The 16,189-nt window shown below is 42.5% G+C and overlaps 1 protein-coding gene across 1 annotated transcript in view; it reads right to left on the bottom strand.

The window, feature by feature from the left end:
• CACNA1S (calcium voltage-gated channel subunit alpha1 S) overlaps positions 1-16,189 on the bottom strand; it is a 100,747-nt gene that overhangs the window by 47,343 nt on the left and 37,215 nt on the right. Inside the window, exons 8-16 of the mRNA XM_021003015.2 lie at positions 15,060-15,205; positions 14,475-14,556; positions 12,846-13,006; positions 8,352-8,577; positions 7,139-7,346; positions 4,977-5,097; positions 3,046-3,160; positions 1,294-1,387; positions 863-932 (exon numbers count right to left, since the gene is read on the bottom strand). Coding sequence (XP_020858674.1) covers positions 863-932; positions 1,294-1,387; positions 3,046-3,160; positions 4,977-5,097; positions 7,139-7,346; positions 8,352-8,577; positions 12,846-13,006; positions 14,475-14,556; positions 15,060-15,205 — 1,223 coding nt within the window. The remainder of the gene's footprint in view (positions 1-862; positions 933-1,293; positions 1,388-3,045; positions 3,161-4,976; positions 5,098-7,138; positions 7,347-8,351; positions 8,578-12,845; positions 13,007-14,474; positions 14,557-15,059; positions 15,206-16,189) is intronic.

Raw genomic sequence — 16,189 nt, 5'->3', positions numbered from 1 at the left:
CATTCCTGGAACACTCTCCCTCTACTTCTTGGGACCCTTAACTCTCTTCAGGACAGCTTTAGGGGCAGCTAGGTGGCGCAGTGAAAAGAGCACTGGTCCTGAAGTCAGAAGGACCTGAGTTCAAATCCGGCCTCAGATACATAACTCTTACTAGCTGGGTGACCTTGGGCAAGTCACTTAACCCCATTGCCTAGCCCCCCCCCGAAAAAAGACTCAGCTTCAGTGTTCCCATATATAAGAAGCTTTCCCTAACCATCCCAATGGTTAGTGCTCCTTACTAGCTGCCCCATTATTTTGTATCTATTTTTAAAAAATTTACTTATCTGTGTACATGTTCTCTCCCTCACAAAATATAAGCTCCTTGAGGGCAGGAACTATTCCATTTTTGTCTTTGTATCTCTAACATCTAGCACAGGGCCTAAGACAGAGTAGGTGCTTCATAACTGTTTGAATTGAATTGATAAGTCAGGTCAAAGGGTAGTAACAAATGAATGACAGATTTTTAACAGCCTTGTATAGGGCTGCTAATGTATGGCACATGTATGACACCCAATGTATACTTTGAATTTAATTGGAAATAAAAAGTTACTCTGTGGAACAAGTAGGGCTGGTGTAAATTAGCACTCAGGCCCCAGAAGGGAGATCTCTTTTCTCTCAGGGCCCCCGTTTGGGAACCATCTTAAAAATTCTGGGGAATTTTGACACAAGGAGTCCCTGATATAAGGGAACCTTGGCTTGTGTAGTTAATGTCCCAAGGGATGTTTCAGTACTCTAGATTTCTGTTTCAGCAGATCTGGGTCCTTCTGGCCCAGTCTTCCCATTCCCTGACTGAGTCCCTCCCACCGCCAAGCCCAGTCCTCACCTGGAAAATCAGCTGAAGGGTACGGATCCTTTACTTCATTGACATTGGATTCAAACTCATCCACTTTCAGCTGCAGGAACAAAGAAAAAGAAGCAGCCTAGGGTGGGTGGTAGACATGTGGAGACTGCCCCTCTAGGACACCATCGTCCAATAGCTCCAGGCCCCTTAGCCTAGTAGGATTCAGTGTAAGCTGAAGCAAAGGCAGGGCAGAATTATGCCTGGCTTCAGAGGTGGGGAAACTCTCCTGGGGGAACAGTCAACTCTCCTTTCCTAGAGAGGAAATGGCAAAACATACATCTGCCTGGGCTGGTAAATAAAGCCATCTGAGCTTAGCTAGAATCCTACCCAAAGGCAGAGGGATGACCTAGTTGACCTTTTGATGTCCCATCCATCCCCAGGGATCTGAAAATGCCCCTAAATGAAGCCCTCACCTTGGCTGTGGTAGGAATGCCTTCTCCCTTGGATTTCTGTTCTAACTTCTTGGCCAGAATCAACTTCTCTTCCTCAGACTTGTCTGGGAGACCCCTGAATTAGAAATCTCAGTAAGGCCATTCGGTAAACAAGCATTTGTACCATATACCGGGCCCAGCCCTAGGGATACAAAGAAAGGCAAAAACATTGTCCCTGCCTTCAAGGAGCTCACATTCTAATGGGGAAGGCCATGAGTAAATAACCATGTACACATAACATCTATCTATCCATCTATCTATCTAGATATATATGTGTATGTATATGTGTGTATGCAGATATTGATAGCTATGTGTGTATCTATATTTATAAATCCACGTGTAGATTTACCTATATTTATCTATCCATCAGTCTATCTATCTATCTATCTATCTACCTATCTATCTATCTATCTATCTATCTATCTATCTATCTATCTATCTATCTAGATGGATTGGAGAAGAGGCCACCCTGAGGTGGCAAGATAATTACGAGGCTATTGCAATAGTCTAGTTGTGAGGTAGTGAGGGCCTGTAGTAGGGTGGTGGCTATGGGAGATGTATAGGTAGTGGTGTGAAGTTAGAAATGCCAAGACTTGGTGACAGATGGATATCCAAAGTGGGGGCAAGAAAGGAGTCAAGGAGCCTGGGAACCTAGGTTTTGGGGAGGAAAGTGGTTCCCTTGACAATAACAGCTCTGCTAGGACAGCCTCCCACTAGCTGGATGAGCTGTGCTTATGATGCCAGACCATGGACAAAACTTCCAGGGGTGCCATATGTAAGAACTAGGGATATACTGTGTGATATTATTGGAAGCCAGGTTAGAAGAATGGCCTTAGTTAATGCCCTCCAACTTCCTCTGGAGATAGGACTTGTTTGAAAATGAAGCATGAGCCCCAAAGAGCTTCCTTGTTCAATTGCATCTACATTGTGTAGTCATCCACACATGCTCAAGATGGCCAAATCTTGTCCTTTCTGCCTTCACAACATACTTTCTATACATCCCCTTCTCTGCAGTCACACAGCCATCACCCTCATCACCCATGACTGGACCATTGCCATGGCTCCCTGATTCATCTCCCTACTCCAGTCCACCTTCCACCTGGTGGCCAAAGTGACATTCCTAAGCTACAGCCCTGATACTGTCATTTCTTTCCCCACCTTACTCAATAACTCAGGGGGTCCCTATTACCTTCAGGATCTACCATAAAATCATCTCTTTGGCTTTTAAAGCCCTTCACAACCTCGCCCCCTCTACCTTTCTTATCTTCTTACAAGTCACTCCCCTTCATGGTCTCTACAATCCACCTTTGCTGGATTGCTTGCTGTTCCTTACACACGACACCCCATCTCCCAGCTCTTCACCTTTGCAGTTTGTTTCCCATGGCTGGAATGCTCTATCTTCTCACCTATACCTTCTTCGCTATCTTCAATACTGAACCCAAATTCCATTTTCTGCAGGCAGCCGATGTTCGTTTCCCTCTCATCTACCTCCTCTGCCTCACTTCCCTCCATGTCACTTTCACTGTATTTGTCTTATATACAGTTATTTGAATGTGTTGTTCCCCATTAGAATTTGAGCCCTTGGAGACAAAGACCCTGTTTTTGCCTTTCTCTGTATCCCCATGACTTTGCACAGTATTGGTACATAGCAAATGCTTGATAAATGTTGACTGCCCTGTTCTGGGGCTGAGCACACCAAGGCTGGTGACCCAGGCTGACAACATGGCTACTGACTTGGACATCTTCCTGCGTTTCTTCTCTTCAGCCTTGGCTTTCTGGGCCGAGGTTAAGCTCTCAGCCTCGGCCAGGTTGTCCACAGCAATGGCCAAGAAGACGTTGAGCAGGATATCTAGGGAGTAGAGTGGCTAAGGAGCCCTCTTGGGGCAAGTGGGAAAGGGAAACCGCCGAGGGGAGGAGGTGACTACACGCTTCCATTGACCCAAGGCCTTCATGTCTCTCAGGCTTCATCTGTGAAATGGGTGGGTTTGCACCAGATAGCCTTTGAGGACCCTACCAGGTCTTGATTTATGATCCAATAATCTTTTGGTACAGCTGTCCAGAACTGGAGAGCATGGTACCTAGTGACATGGGAATGGCATACTCAGGGAAGCTTAATCCTACAGCTCTCCATCCCAGGGGTATGCATGGTGATGGTCTAGAGATGCCATCCCTTCTCTGTTCAGAATAATAACAATAACAATAACAATATGGCACTTGAGGGTTTACAATAATAATAATATTACTGTTATAATAGTCTTCAATTATCATAATCTTCTAAGGGATATGGTACAAGTAATATCATTATCATTTCATAGATAAAGACATTGAAAGTCAGAGTCACCAAGTAATGTGTCCAAAGCCACATAGCCAGTAAATGTCAAAGGAAGATTCGAACCCAGGTCTCCTGACCCAGGTCCATTGCTATTTTCACTACATGGTAATACCTCTGGAAACATACAGGATATTTGAAAGGTGGGATTTGTACTCATACCTCCACATGAAATCTCTGATGATGGGGAAAGGGTCCCCTGAGTGTGGTGTTTCAGGTAGGGGTATGCTGGTAAATGTTTCACAACTAATTCTCAAGGTAGAATAAATATACCCGGGTCACCCTTTTAAGTTTAGTTGGAATTATTAACATTTTCTCCATCACTTTCTAAAGTTTAGGCAATCGATAAAACCATAGATTTGATTTGTAACATTTGTAGATTTCTGGAGTGTAAATGCTCACATCAAACATTTTAAAATTGGCTCTTCGGCCCTGAGCTGGCCCCAGCACACACTGATTAGCCTCCACTCAGCTGAGGACCAGTTATTCTTCTCTCCACTTCTCTCACCCAACCTTCTGCTTAGGATTCCTATCAGTTATGTAATGGGCAGCACACTGGCTCAGAAGCACGTGAAGGAGGTTCTGCTGGCAGCTTAGCTACAGTATATGTGTGACTTGGTCAAGTCACTTCTCTCTGGGCCTCATTTTCCTTCTCTGTAAAATGAAGGGGTTGGGATTAAATGATCCTCCAAATCCCTTTCAGCCCCAACATCCTAGGATCCTACATGTAGTTCCTAACATCTGGATTATGTTTCATTAGGTCATAAAGCTTCCTGAAATCTATTTTTGCATATGTGTGTTTGCTCAATCTTCCTTTCAGTTTGAGGGCAGAGACCCTGTTTTCTCCCTTAAATAAATGCTCACTCCTACCAAACACTGGGGCAGCTAGGTGGCACAGTGGATAGAACACCAGGTCTGTAGTCAAGAAGACCGGAGTTCAAATCTAGCCTCAGACACTTATTAGCTGTGTGACCTTGGGCAAGTCTCTTAACCCTCTCTGCCTCAGTTTCCTCATCTGTAAAATGAGCTGGAGAAAGAAATAGCAAACTACTCTAGTAGTTTTGCCAAGAAAACCCTGAATGTGGTCATGAAAAGTTGGACACAACAGAAAAATGACTATACAAAGAAGAACAACTACCCAATACTCAGGTAGGAGTTTGTACCCAGGAGCTTCTCAAATCTGATCCATGTCTGTGTGATGAAGATGGGGAGAGGGGATGATGGGCATGAATGGTGATGGGTGGTGGTGGGTATGGGAGGGAGGACGATGACTGATTGAGGAGGAATGGAGTGGACAGCTACAATCCCGAGTCACCAGGACCCCCCAAAAGGATACAGTTGCCACAGATGAAGAGGATGATGAAATAGATGCAGACCAGCACGCCAGGATAAGAGGGTCCACCGTATGCCATAATGCCATTGTACATGATGGAGTTCCAGTCTTCACCTGTCAGGATCTTGTTTGGGAGAAAGGGAAGGACAGGTGTAGAGGATTGAGAGAGAGAGAGAAAGAGAGAGAGACAGAGAGAGACAGAGAGACAGACAGAGAGAGAAAGACATAGACAGAGACACAGACAGACACACACACACACAGAGATTTCTAAGTCCTTCTCCTCCCTCCCTTCTCCCACAGCCAGATTATCCCAAGAGACTCATGCATGCTGTGGCGAACAGCTAACTTCCCTCTTTATCTCTGTTCTTAATAAATGCTTGTTTGATTGACTGTAAATTCCTTGAGGGCAAGGCCTATTTTTACCTTTTTGGTTTTGTATCTCCAGGGCTTAGCATGATCTGCTATGAAGTACTTAAAACTGGTTAGTTAACAGAACTGATTGTGTGTGTGCCCCACTGCCTGAGAGCTTCTGGAGTGCTGCCTGAACCAAATTAAAATGTAACGGGGAAATATTTAACCAAATAAAAATAGAATAAAACATAGATAATATCAGTCTTTGTTTTTAGTCAGTGTGCTCCTATAGGGATCCTTATGTACTGTTTCATGGTGTTTAATGACCTTCATTTCTGTTTGAATTTGACATGATTGTTGACTGATTACCTTTTAAGGTAAGTACATGGTGAAGTGGATAGAGCCTAGAAGTTAGGGAGTTAGGAAGACCTGAGTTCAAATTTGTCTTTAGACATTTACTGTGTGACCCTGTGCAAGTCACTTAACCCTGTTTGCTTCAGTTTCCTCATCTGTAAAATGAACTGGAGAAGGAAATGGCCAACCACTCCAGTACCTCTGCCAAGAAAACACCAAAAGGGGCCATGAAAAGTTGGACAAGACTGAACAATTCCTTACAAAGGAATGCCTCTTTTAGCAAAGAAAACTGCAATGTTAACTTTGGACCCTAGGGGTGCCAACCCACCCTAACTCCTGGCCCTCAAAGAATTATGAGCCTAAAAATACTCTGGAAGAGCTACTGGCCATGCCACATTGTTCAAGAATACAGACAGACATCATTTCTATGAGATATATTTTTCTTGGACCCACAGAGTAGTTAGTGGAAGAGGGAGGGCTTTGATCCACTCTTATATACCAAGTAAAACTGTTTGTAGGGCCAATCAGAACCCTGCAGAATTGTATCTGTAGAAAGCTCCTGTAAGGCTGATGAATATCATAAAGAATCATAGATCTAGAGATGGAAAGGAACTTAGAAGTCACTCCAACCTGACCATTTTACAGATGAGCAAATTGAGACTCAAGGAGGTTGTGACTTGCCCAAGGTCACATAGGTAGTAATCCTGGCAGAGGCAGGTTCTGAAACCAGGTCCTCTGACTCAGTCTTTGCTTTTCCCACATATGTGCCTTCTACGTACCATGAACATTTATCCACACCAGGGAGTCTTAGTGTAACCTCTATTTTAAAACCCCCTTCAGAAAGAAGTGTGGCTAGAAAGAAAGAAAGAAAGAAAGAAAGAGAAAGAAAGAAAGAAAGAAAGAAAGAAAGAAAGAAAGAAAGAAAGATGTGTGGCTCTCACAGCAAAGGAAAAACCTCAGTCTCCTTCAATGACATCCAGTGAAGCCCAGTGCCTTCCTAGACTTGAGAAAGAAGGTATTACCTTTCTTGCCTTTGCCCACAAAGGCAGGGGCAGAACTAGGAAGTGAAAGTAGGTGGGCATCGGGGCTCTCCTTCTTTGAGAGTAGGGACTATTTCACTCTTTGTTTACTCAGCCCAATGCTTGACCCAGAATAGGGACTTAATGAGTGCTTGTGGATTAATTCTGTGCCTGGAATCCCTCCCTACTCACCTCCTTGCAGAATCCCTGGCTTCCCCACCTTCCTGTAGCTTGTGTACATCCATGTATGCACTGTCTCCTCTATTAGAATGAAAGCTCTTTGGAGGCAGGACCAGTTCTCCCTTTTGATTTGTCTCCCCAGTGCTTAGCACAGTACCCCATGCACAGGAAGGGCTGAAAAAGTGCTTGTTGATTGGCTGATCACCCACCATTCTGAGCTGCAGCCCAGCCTGACTCCCAGGTGGGAACGAGCCGCCTTACCTGGAAGACGCTGATGAGCGCCTGGGGGAAGTTATCGAAGGTGCTGCGCCTCACCTCTGTGTCATCAAAGTCATACTTGCCCCCAAAGAGTTGCATGCCCAAGAGGGCAAAGATGATGATGAAGAGGAAGAGCAGAAGGAGCAGGGAGGCGATAGAGCGGATAGAATTGAGCAGAGAGGCCACCAGGTTGCTCAGAGATGTCCAGTACCTAAAGGAAGATGAGACTGGGGTGGGGAGCCTTGACTCATCTGCAGCATCCAGCCTGAGAACTCTTTAGGAGTGAGGATGAACCTGCCCAGCTTGCTGAAGCCCAGAGGGGAAAGGACCAGTGCAGGGTCTTGCACATAGCATATGTCTTTTTGTTTTGTGGAGGCAATCAGGGTTAAGTGGCTTGCGCAGAGTCACACAGCTATTAAATGTCTGAAGCCAGATGTGAACTCAGGTCTTGCTGACTCCAGGGCCAGTGCTCTATCCACTGTGCCACTTAACTGCCCCCATAGTATATGTCTTAATAACTGCTTGCTGAATTGAATTGAATTGACTAGTTGAAGAGCTGGAAGTTCTGGGTTTAGCTGTTATTTTATAGGTTAATAGAATTAACCTCTCTCTCTCTCTCTCTCTCTCTCTCTCACTCACTCTTGTCCTCTCTGTCTCTCTAGCTCCTATTTCCCTTTGCCTTTGTTTTCTCCCTCTCTGTTCTTTCTTTCATCTTCTTCCTGGTCTCCACTCTTTTGACTCTCAAGTAGCTGACGCAAAGATAGGAGCAAGGGAAAAAAAAATGAGTCCTAAATGGAAAAGAGTAATTTTCATTCAAAATGAACTTAGGTTGTAAGTCTAAATGAAAAAGGGAAAGTATTATATTTGTTTTAGTAGTTAGGGAACTGGGCTCAGATTCAGGAAGACCTGGGCTTGAATCCTTCCTCAAGCAAGTAACTTCAACCTCAGTTTCCCTATCTATAAAATGGGCATAAAATCAACACCTACTGCATAGTGTTGTTCTAATTTGATGAGATTATATGTATAAAACACTTTGTAAATATTAAGTACCATACAAAAGTTAGTTATTATTATTATTATTATGTATGCAACAATGAAGTAGAGAAAATGGGGGAGGACAGGTCTGAGAAACTCAGACTTTTGAAAGACTCTTGTTGCAAGCAGATGCCCTTGAGCCCTGCTCCCCTGTCCCTCCCCCCAATCCCAGTTTCCTTACTTGGTGATCTTAAAGATCCTCAGAAGGCGGATACATCGGAGGACAGAGATGCCGAGGGGTGTCATGACCCCCGACTCCACCAGAATGATCTCCAGGATACCACTGCACACCACAAAACAGTCGAAACGATTGAAGACGGACATGAAATACTGTCGAAGCCCCAGCCCATACATCTTCATCAGCATCTCAATGGTAAAGAGAGTCAGAAGCACACGGTTGGCCACGTCTGTAAGGCCAGAACAGGGTCAGCTTCAGGATTACTTTCCCATCCACCTTTTGGCTACCTCTGTGTCTTTGTCTTGACCAGTCTTTCAGACAGACATTGTGCACTAACCTCTCCTCCAAGTTTATTCCCTTGAATTTTTTTTTCCCTTCAAACTGAGAGCAAAATTTATTTTCTCTACAAAATTTACCAGCAAGTAGGTGGTGCAACGGATAGAGTGCCAGGCCTGCAGTGAGGAAGATCTATCTTCCTGAATTCAAATCTTGGCCTGAGACACTAGCTGTGTGACCCTGAGCAAGTCCCTTAACCCTAGTTGCCTCAGTTTCCTCATCTGTAAAAAGAGCTGGAGAAGGAAATAGCAAACAACTCCAGTATTTTTGCCAAGAACATCCCAAATGGAGTCACAGAGCATTGTTCGTGACTGAAAATGACTGAACAACAACAAATGAAATTTTCCTTACTAAAATCTACCCAATTCAGATGACTCCAATTACTCAAAGATCTTCTTTTAATGTCTATGTACAGTGAACCTTCAGTAAAATGGGTCTAAATTGAGGGAAGGTGAACCAATGTGAATTAGTGAAAAGTCTTAATTATAACCTATATAAAGCAGTACGTATAGTGGCTAGAGATCTGACCTCAAAGCCAGGGAGACCTGGGTTCAAATCCTGCTCTTCACATACAATGGTTCTTATGTCTCTGAACAAGTCACTTAACCTCTCAAATGCTCTTCACAAACTCTCTGAGACACTGTGCTACTGATTTATATGGAAAGAGAGCATATCCTCATCTAGAAGTTCCCTCTACCAATTAAATCACAGATCAAGTCCTATCCCCTATTAAAAAAGAAATATAGTGTTATTACTCTCAAGAACCTTGCATTACAGACTAGAGAAGTGAAGTTTATTCTTCTAATTATTTCATCTGTTGCTGAATGAGGCCCTTCAGAGACCTGTTTTAATGATCATAGAGAAGTAGAGAAGACTGATTTATAATTATTAGGGCAATTATTTGTAATATTTTACTTCTAAAATGGTGAAAATGCTTAAGAGTCCTCGAAGATTGTTTAGGTATCATAAATGTACTCTTTACAGTCTGGTCTACAATTTAAATTTGCACTCCCTATGAATCAAAGATTTGCGAAGTAAAGTTGAATCTCTGCTCCATTCTCAGGTGAAGCCTTACAAGACTTTATATCAGGAAGCACAGAAAAGCAGGCTATCTTTGAAAAAGATGCATAGTATTTATTACATAGTTGTTTTTTTATGTTTTGCTGTATACATAGAAATGTTATTTTTTTGGTCTTTTTGTATTTAAGTTCAAAATGAGTAAATATTTTAAAAAATGGTGGAATACAATCAAGGCTAGACTTAGGAGAAAAGATTGTTCATCAAAGGTTCTCCTAATGTTCAATATGTTATGTGGTTGCATGATTAATAATTAAAGACTATATATATGTGTGTGTATATGTATATGTGTGTATGCATATATATGTACATACATATATACATACATATGTACATATCTATCTATCTATCTATCTGTATCTATATGACTTTATATCCCCTAGTTATGTGGCTATATCAAATACATGTCAGACTGTAAGCCTCATGTTACAGAAACTGTGTCTGTTAATTTACTCTGTACAGCACTAAATGCATAATAGTTCTTGGTTCTGTCCAAATGTTCTGATGCTGTGTAATAGGTGTGACCCACTTTTAGAAACTTAATATTGGAAAATACAAATTTCATTTCAAGGAGGAATCGTCCCTCCTTTTACAAAGGGATTCACAGAAGAATTTCCTTAAACAATGTTGTGTTGCTCTTGGGCATTTAAAATATGACAATTCAATTTATGAAAATTTAGTTTAAACATAACTTTTCAGGGTCATGGGATTGAAAGCAGGAAGGGACTTTGCAATTTTAACCTCCTCTCAATCTGCAGCTGAGGAAACATAACCATGGAGTCAGTGACTTGCCCAAGTCACTTGCTCATATAAGTAGTTGGCTAACTGGCAGCTCCCAGAGGGTAAGGATAGTACCTATTCCTGCATCCACACCCTTTCTAGTACCTCCTTTCAGGGCCCCATGCACAAAAGATGCTAGTCCATAGATTTAAGAGGCTATTTTCCTTCATGCCATCTGCTTATGGTAGAATGTGAACCTGGGTCAAGGGAGTCCAAACCTGGAATCTTGCTACATACTGAAAGTCTCAGCCCTGAGAATTCTGCACAGTGATCTGTTTTTATAGGACAGAGCCTATTTCTAATAAGATAAAATTTAATAGGGACACAGAAAAAGACTGTAATGAATATAGGGGACTAGTGGCCAATAAACCCAAGACTGGGAAATGAAATCATTGTTCAAATAAAACTGTGGGGAATATTTGATAGTTGTATACTAGCCTCCTCTCTCATATCCTAGTGTTGGTGCCACTGATTATACCATACACTACAAGAAACTCTCATTGGTTTAATAATCTAAAAATATTTTGAAATAATAAACAATTGTGAAGAAAAATGAATGGTACATTCACCTCAGTTTTGGAGAGGAGAAAAAATATATATATTGAACAAGTTAAATAAATTATTGAAGGGTATTCTTATACAAAGAAGAGAATTTTTGCATGACAACAAGCAATATTGCTAAAATAAAAAGATAAGAAATAGATGGGGAAGTGTGGTAAACGTATGTGAAAAGCCTGATACTCAGAATTTATAAGGAATTGCATTAAATACCTAGAATTCAACCTTCAGTGGAGAAATCATCAAATACCCCGTTAGCAGACATGTTTTGAAGGTGGAAATACAAATTGTTAATAGATAAGCACTTAGCGTAGTGCCTGGCACATAGTAGGCACTTAATAAATGCTTATTTCTTTCCTCAATATACACCCAAAAACTTTACATTTTTTAATAATCAAAGACAAATCCAAATAACTTTAAGATATCATTTAAACAGCAAAAAAAAGAATAAAGGGAACAAAATAGAACCAAATTTTATGTTGTCACTGCTACAGGAAAGCAGGTATTGTTGTTGTGACATATACTAGTATGAACATTTTGGACAGGCAATGATCCATAGTAGATAGAATGTCAGGGAGACCAAGTCAAGTCACTTAACCTCTGAATGTGCCAAGCAACTCTTACAGACCATTAGTTACAGAGGATGGTTGTTGTTTGGTCAATTTTCAGTCATGTGCAACTCTTCGTGACCCCATTTGGGGTTTTTTTTTTTGGCAGAGATACTGGAGTGGTTTGCTATTTCCTTCTCCACGCCTTTTACAGATGAGGAAACTGAGGCAAACAGGGTTAAATGACTGGCCCAGGATCACACAGCTAGGAAGTGTCTGAGGCCAGATTTGAACTTGGGAAGAGCAGTTTTCCTGACTCCAAGTCCAGTGCTCTATCCCCTGTGCCACCTAGCTGCCCCAACCTTCAGAAGAAATGAGCTCCCTACCACTGTAAGCAGAAGCTGAATGGCTGCTTGTCAGGCTTGTACTAGAGGAAATTCATCTTTTAGGTAAGGGTTAGACTGGTTGACTTATGAGGCCACTGGACCTGGAGAAAGGAGACCTGAGTTGAAATCCAGCTCAGACACTTACTAGCTGTGTGGCCTGGGAAATAACCTCTGTCCTCCTCAGTTGTCCCCATCTGTAAAATGGGGATACTAATAGCACCTCCCTCCCAAGGTTGTTATGAGGCTCAAATAAGATAATATTTGAAAAGCACTTTGCAAACCTTAAAGTGCTGCACAAATGCTAGCTATTATTAAAATTTTGTGAATTCATCCTATTTATTTGTTCCTGCTTGCTGGAACATTTTGTTGGGAACATTGTCGAAGCCTTTGGTACCATAAGTATGGATCTTTTTTTTTTTTGCCAGGGTTGTTTGTATATAGTTGTTTGCATGTTGTCTACACTTCAGATTGTGAGATCCTTGAGGGTAGAGGCTGTTCTTTGCCTTTTTTGGTTCCCCCATCCCTTAGCACAGTGTCTAGAACATTGTAGGTGCTTAATAAATGCTCATTGACTGACAGGGAGGAAGAGAATAACATGGTGTCATCCACCAGACCAGCACTTCTTAAACCGTGGGTCGTGACCATTGCAACCCATAGTTTAAGAAGCGCTGAAAGGGTCATGAGTGGAAAAAGTTCAAGGAGCCCTAAATTCTACCTGACTACCTCTTGATAACGGTCCACAATGCTGTCTGTCTTTTGAGCTGTTTCTGACCTCCCCTCGGCTAGTATTCTTCCCAACGGCCCCTTCTCACCTTGCAGATGGGTCAGCCATAGGGGCTGGAGGTGATGTTCTGAGGCAATGGACAGGGTGTTGAGGGTCACAACCAGGATCACCAGCCAATAAAAGACCTTGGATTTCACAACCTCTTGACATTTCCGGCGGAAGATGCGATTCCACTGTCTCCAGTGCCGGCTGTAAGATGGAGAAAAATAAGGAAGAGGAGGATTCAGAGCCTTTGGTGCTGAAGCCATGCTCCTGAGGGTTTGGCATTTCCTTTGCCTTCAAGACCCTTCACCCCATCTCCAATATCTTTTACATTATACACAAGCAAACCTATTCAACACCTGTCTTCCAATTTCTCATCGTCCACCTGTAAGTTTCCTTCCAAATTATATCTAACAGAGGCATATTTTGGGGTGGGGGAAATGCATTTCCTATAAGGCCCATGGACTTTAAGGACAGGACCAGTGTAATGAAGCTCCTCTGACCGATTCCCATGAAGCAGTCAAGAAGACAGGACGCTTTGGAGAGGAGCCAAACCAGCCCGCAGACTGTGTTTGGGATATCATATGCCCCTGTCCACCCTCATCATCCACAGCTTCTTATGGAGAAAGGAAGAAGGTCAGTTTCATCATTGGTTTTCTGGGATTGAAAGGTGGTACAGTGGATGGAACACTGGGCCTGGACTCAGGAAGACCTGAGTTCAAATCCAGCCTTGGTAGCTAGATGATCCTGGGCAAATCACTGAACCTCTCTCTGACTTTCCTTAACTGCAAAATGGGGATAGTAATAGCACCTACCTTGCAAGCTTGTTGTGAGAATCAAATGAAATCATATTTGTAAAGCATGTAGCAAACCAAGGATGTGTGTGTGAGTGTATATGTGGGTATGTGAGCGTGTGTGTGTGAGTGTGTGTGTGTGTATGTAAGCATGTGTGTGTGTGTGGTGGGGGAGGTGGTGGAGGAATGAGAAAAGATGGTTCAAGGAAGAAGTAAGCTCAGTGGGTAACTGGCCTTTGTGGTTTTGGTGGCTGGTGGGGTGTGCATTCTCTTTCCACATAAAAAAGAATGAAGAGAATAATCCTTGAGAAGGATATGGTGAGAATTATTTATTCTCAAATGACTCACTGCAAATGCAAGTAGCCCATGTCTACACCCACATGCCCTGTGCTTAAAGAAACCAACCAACCAGCCCCTCTTGACTGTTCCATTCAGGTTTGGGTGGAATCTCTGTGAGGGAGGCGTCCCCAAGTCATCATATGCTTTAGATGCAGATGCTCTCCTAACGCACCCACTGAGGGCATGTGGAAAAGGTCTGAGAACAGAGGCAGGGGAGAAACCATAGGATTTGGAGGTAGAGAAGCTGCCTTTGAAACCATGCTCTACTGCTTAATCCCTTTGTGACCTTTCTGGGTTTCAGTTTCTGCATCTATTAAATGAGAATTTTGGCCTCGATGTCTCTGTGGTTCTTTCCAGTTCTAAATCCTATACTTCTCTGGCACATTTTGCAGACTAGTGGAAGGACAGTTGGTCTGGACATTTGGAAAACTAATTAGTGGCAGTTGAGTTTCCCAAATGGGTAAGTGAGCTGACTTCCATGGTTTCCTGAGGATGGACAATGTATAATCATTATGTCTACAGTAGTTTTTGTAGATACTCACAGAAATTGGATAAATTTGTTCAAGCCTTCGATTTCATAGAGGCTCTCTGTGTCTGAGCCACCTTCATCTGATGACAGCTTCCCTAGGGACCCAAGAGAAATAGTGAGCCAAACAAGCAGATGGGCTTTGCTGTCCCTGAGGAAATTTCCCACATTGGCACATATGGAAAGCTTTTCCAAGGTAAGACCCTTTTATAGGGCAATGTTTTCCCAAGACATATCTATATTAAAGAGACATTAGTGTAAGCTGGGTTTTAATCTAAGTCTGGGACATTTTGTGGGCTGCCTATGCATGACTCGATTGTGGAGAGAATGCTAAGTAAGATACATTAAGGGTTGTTAGCAGAAGAATTTGGGACAGGAAAGCCAATCTGTACAGAAGAAAGACATTCTTCAAGAGAGAAAGACACACAAATATATCATGCTAAATGCCACTGGCTTGGATTGAAAGCCAGGCTACACTGGCATGGACTCAGTCTCTGACAATAAGCCTCCCTGGTGAGGTAACATGAAGTCCTGGAGAGGACCCCACTCCACCCGTGTCTCTACTGCTGTAGATGTTCCTCTTAGCTGACTAGATACACACTTTCTCTTATATCATCGATATCCATAACTTCTGCTTGGGTGATCCAGTTCATATAACCCTTCAGGTCTTCCTCCAGTTGCTGCTTTTCCCTAAGCTTCTGAAAGGTCCCCCGAGACTTGGCCTTTTCTCGTTCTTTGGTGAACTCTCTGAAATGGAACAAGAGGAAAAAAGAGAAGACAAGAATGTTAGTGGGGTACTGACTTTCCTGGGGAGAAGGAAGGCTCTATGCTTGAATGAGTGGTCACCTCTTTGCCCCCACCTAGGGTCCTAGATGCCACCGACAATAACCACCTGAAGTCTTCCATGTAGTCCTTGGTCAAGAAATGACTTAAAGTCTGTGTTTTTCACATTTTATCTACGTGCATCTGAGCATCTTTCATTTATAAAAAGCTTTTAGAAAGAGGTAATGTGGTCAAAAAAGACCTTTTTGTCACTGGCTACTGCAAAGAGGAAGAAAATGTTAGGCAGAATCACAGAATTCTGCGTAATGGAGCTGGAAGGGACCAGTAGGGTCATTTAATCTAACCCTCTCCTTTTTCAGACGAGGAAATGGATACTTGAGAGGTGATATAATTTGTTCAGGGTCACATAGCTTGTAAGTGGCATACCCAGAACTTGAATCCAGGTCTTCTGGCTGCAAATCCAGTGACTTTTTCAGTAATGCTGCTTCCTTTCAATTTCACATTTAGAAAGCAGGCAAGGCACTGCCTCCCTTATTGTTTACTCCTGGGGGAGTGCTGGAGCCAGGTTTGGCAGGCTCTAAAAAATTGATTATTAAATTTTGAGTGTCAACATTTATGCTTCCGAAATCAGGAAAGGCTACAAGTCAGGGACTGATTTTTTATTTTGTTGATTTTCTAGACTTAAGAAAGTGATAGAGAAAATGCTAATAACGTAGATTAAAGTTAAATCATTGGTTCGTTTCTTTTTTTTTGAGAACTGGTTGTTAAATATTTATCATCATACTACCCTCATTTATTGGGATGCTTGGAGAAGACAAGTCTGGGAAAAGATGTAAGAGAAGGTAGACTCTGCCCCAAAAGGGTACATGGAGGTAATAAAAAAGGCACATTTAAATCTTTGTAACTATACTATCAAAGCTTTATAGTTCCTTTATCTCATTTCATTTC

This window comes from Phascolarctos cinereus, unplaced genomic scaffold (assembly GCF_003287225.1).
Source record: "Phascolarctos cinereus isolate Bilbo 61053 unplaced genomic scaffold, phaCin_HiC Scaffold_5;HRSCAF=322, whole genome shotgun sequence".
NCBI lineage: Eukaryota > Metazoa > Chordata > Mammalia > Diprotodontia > Phascolarctidae > Phascolarctos > Phascolarctos cinereus.
This window is presented reverse-complemented; position numbering and strand designations above follow the sequence as displayed.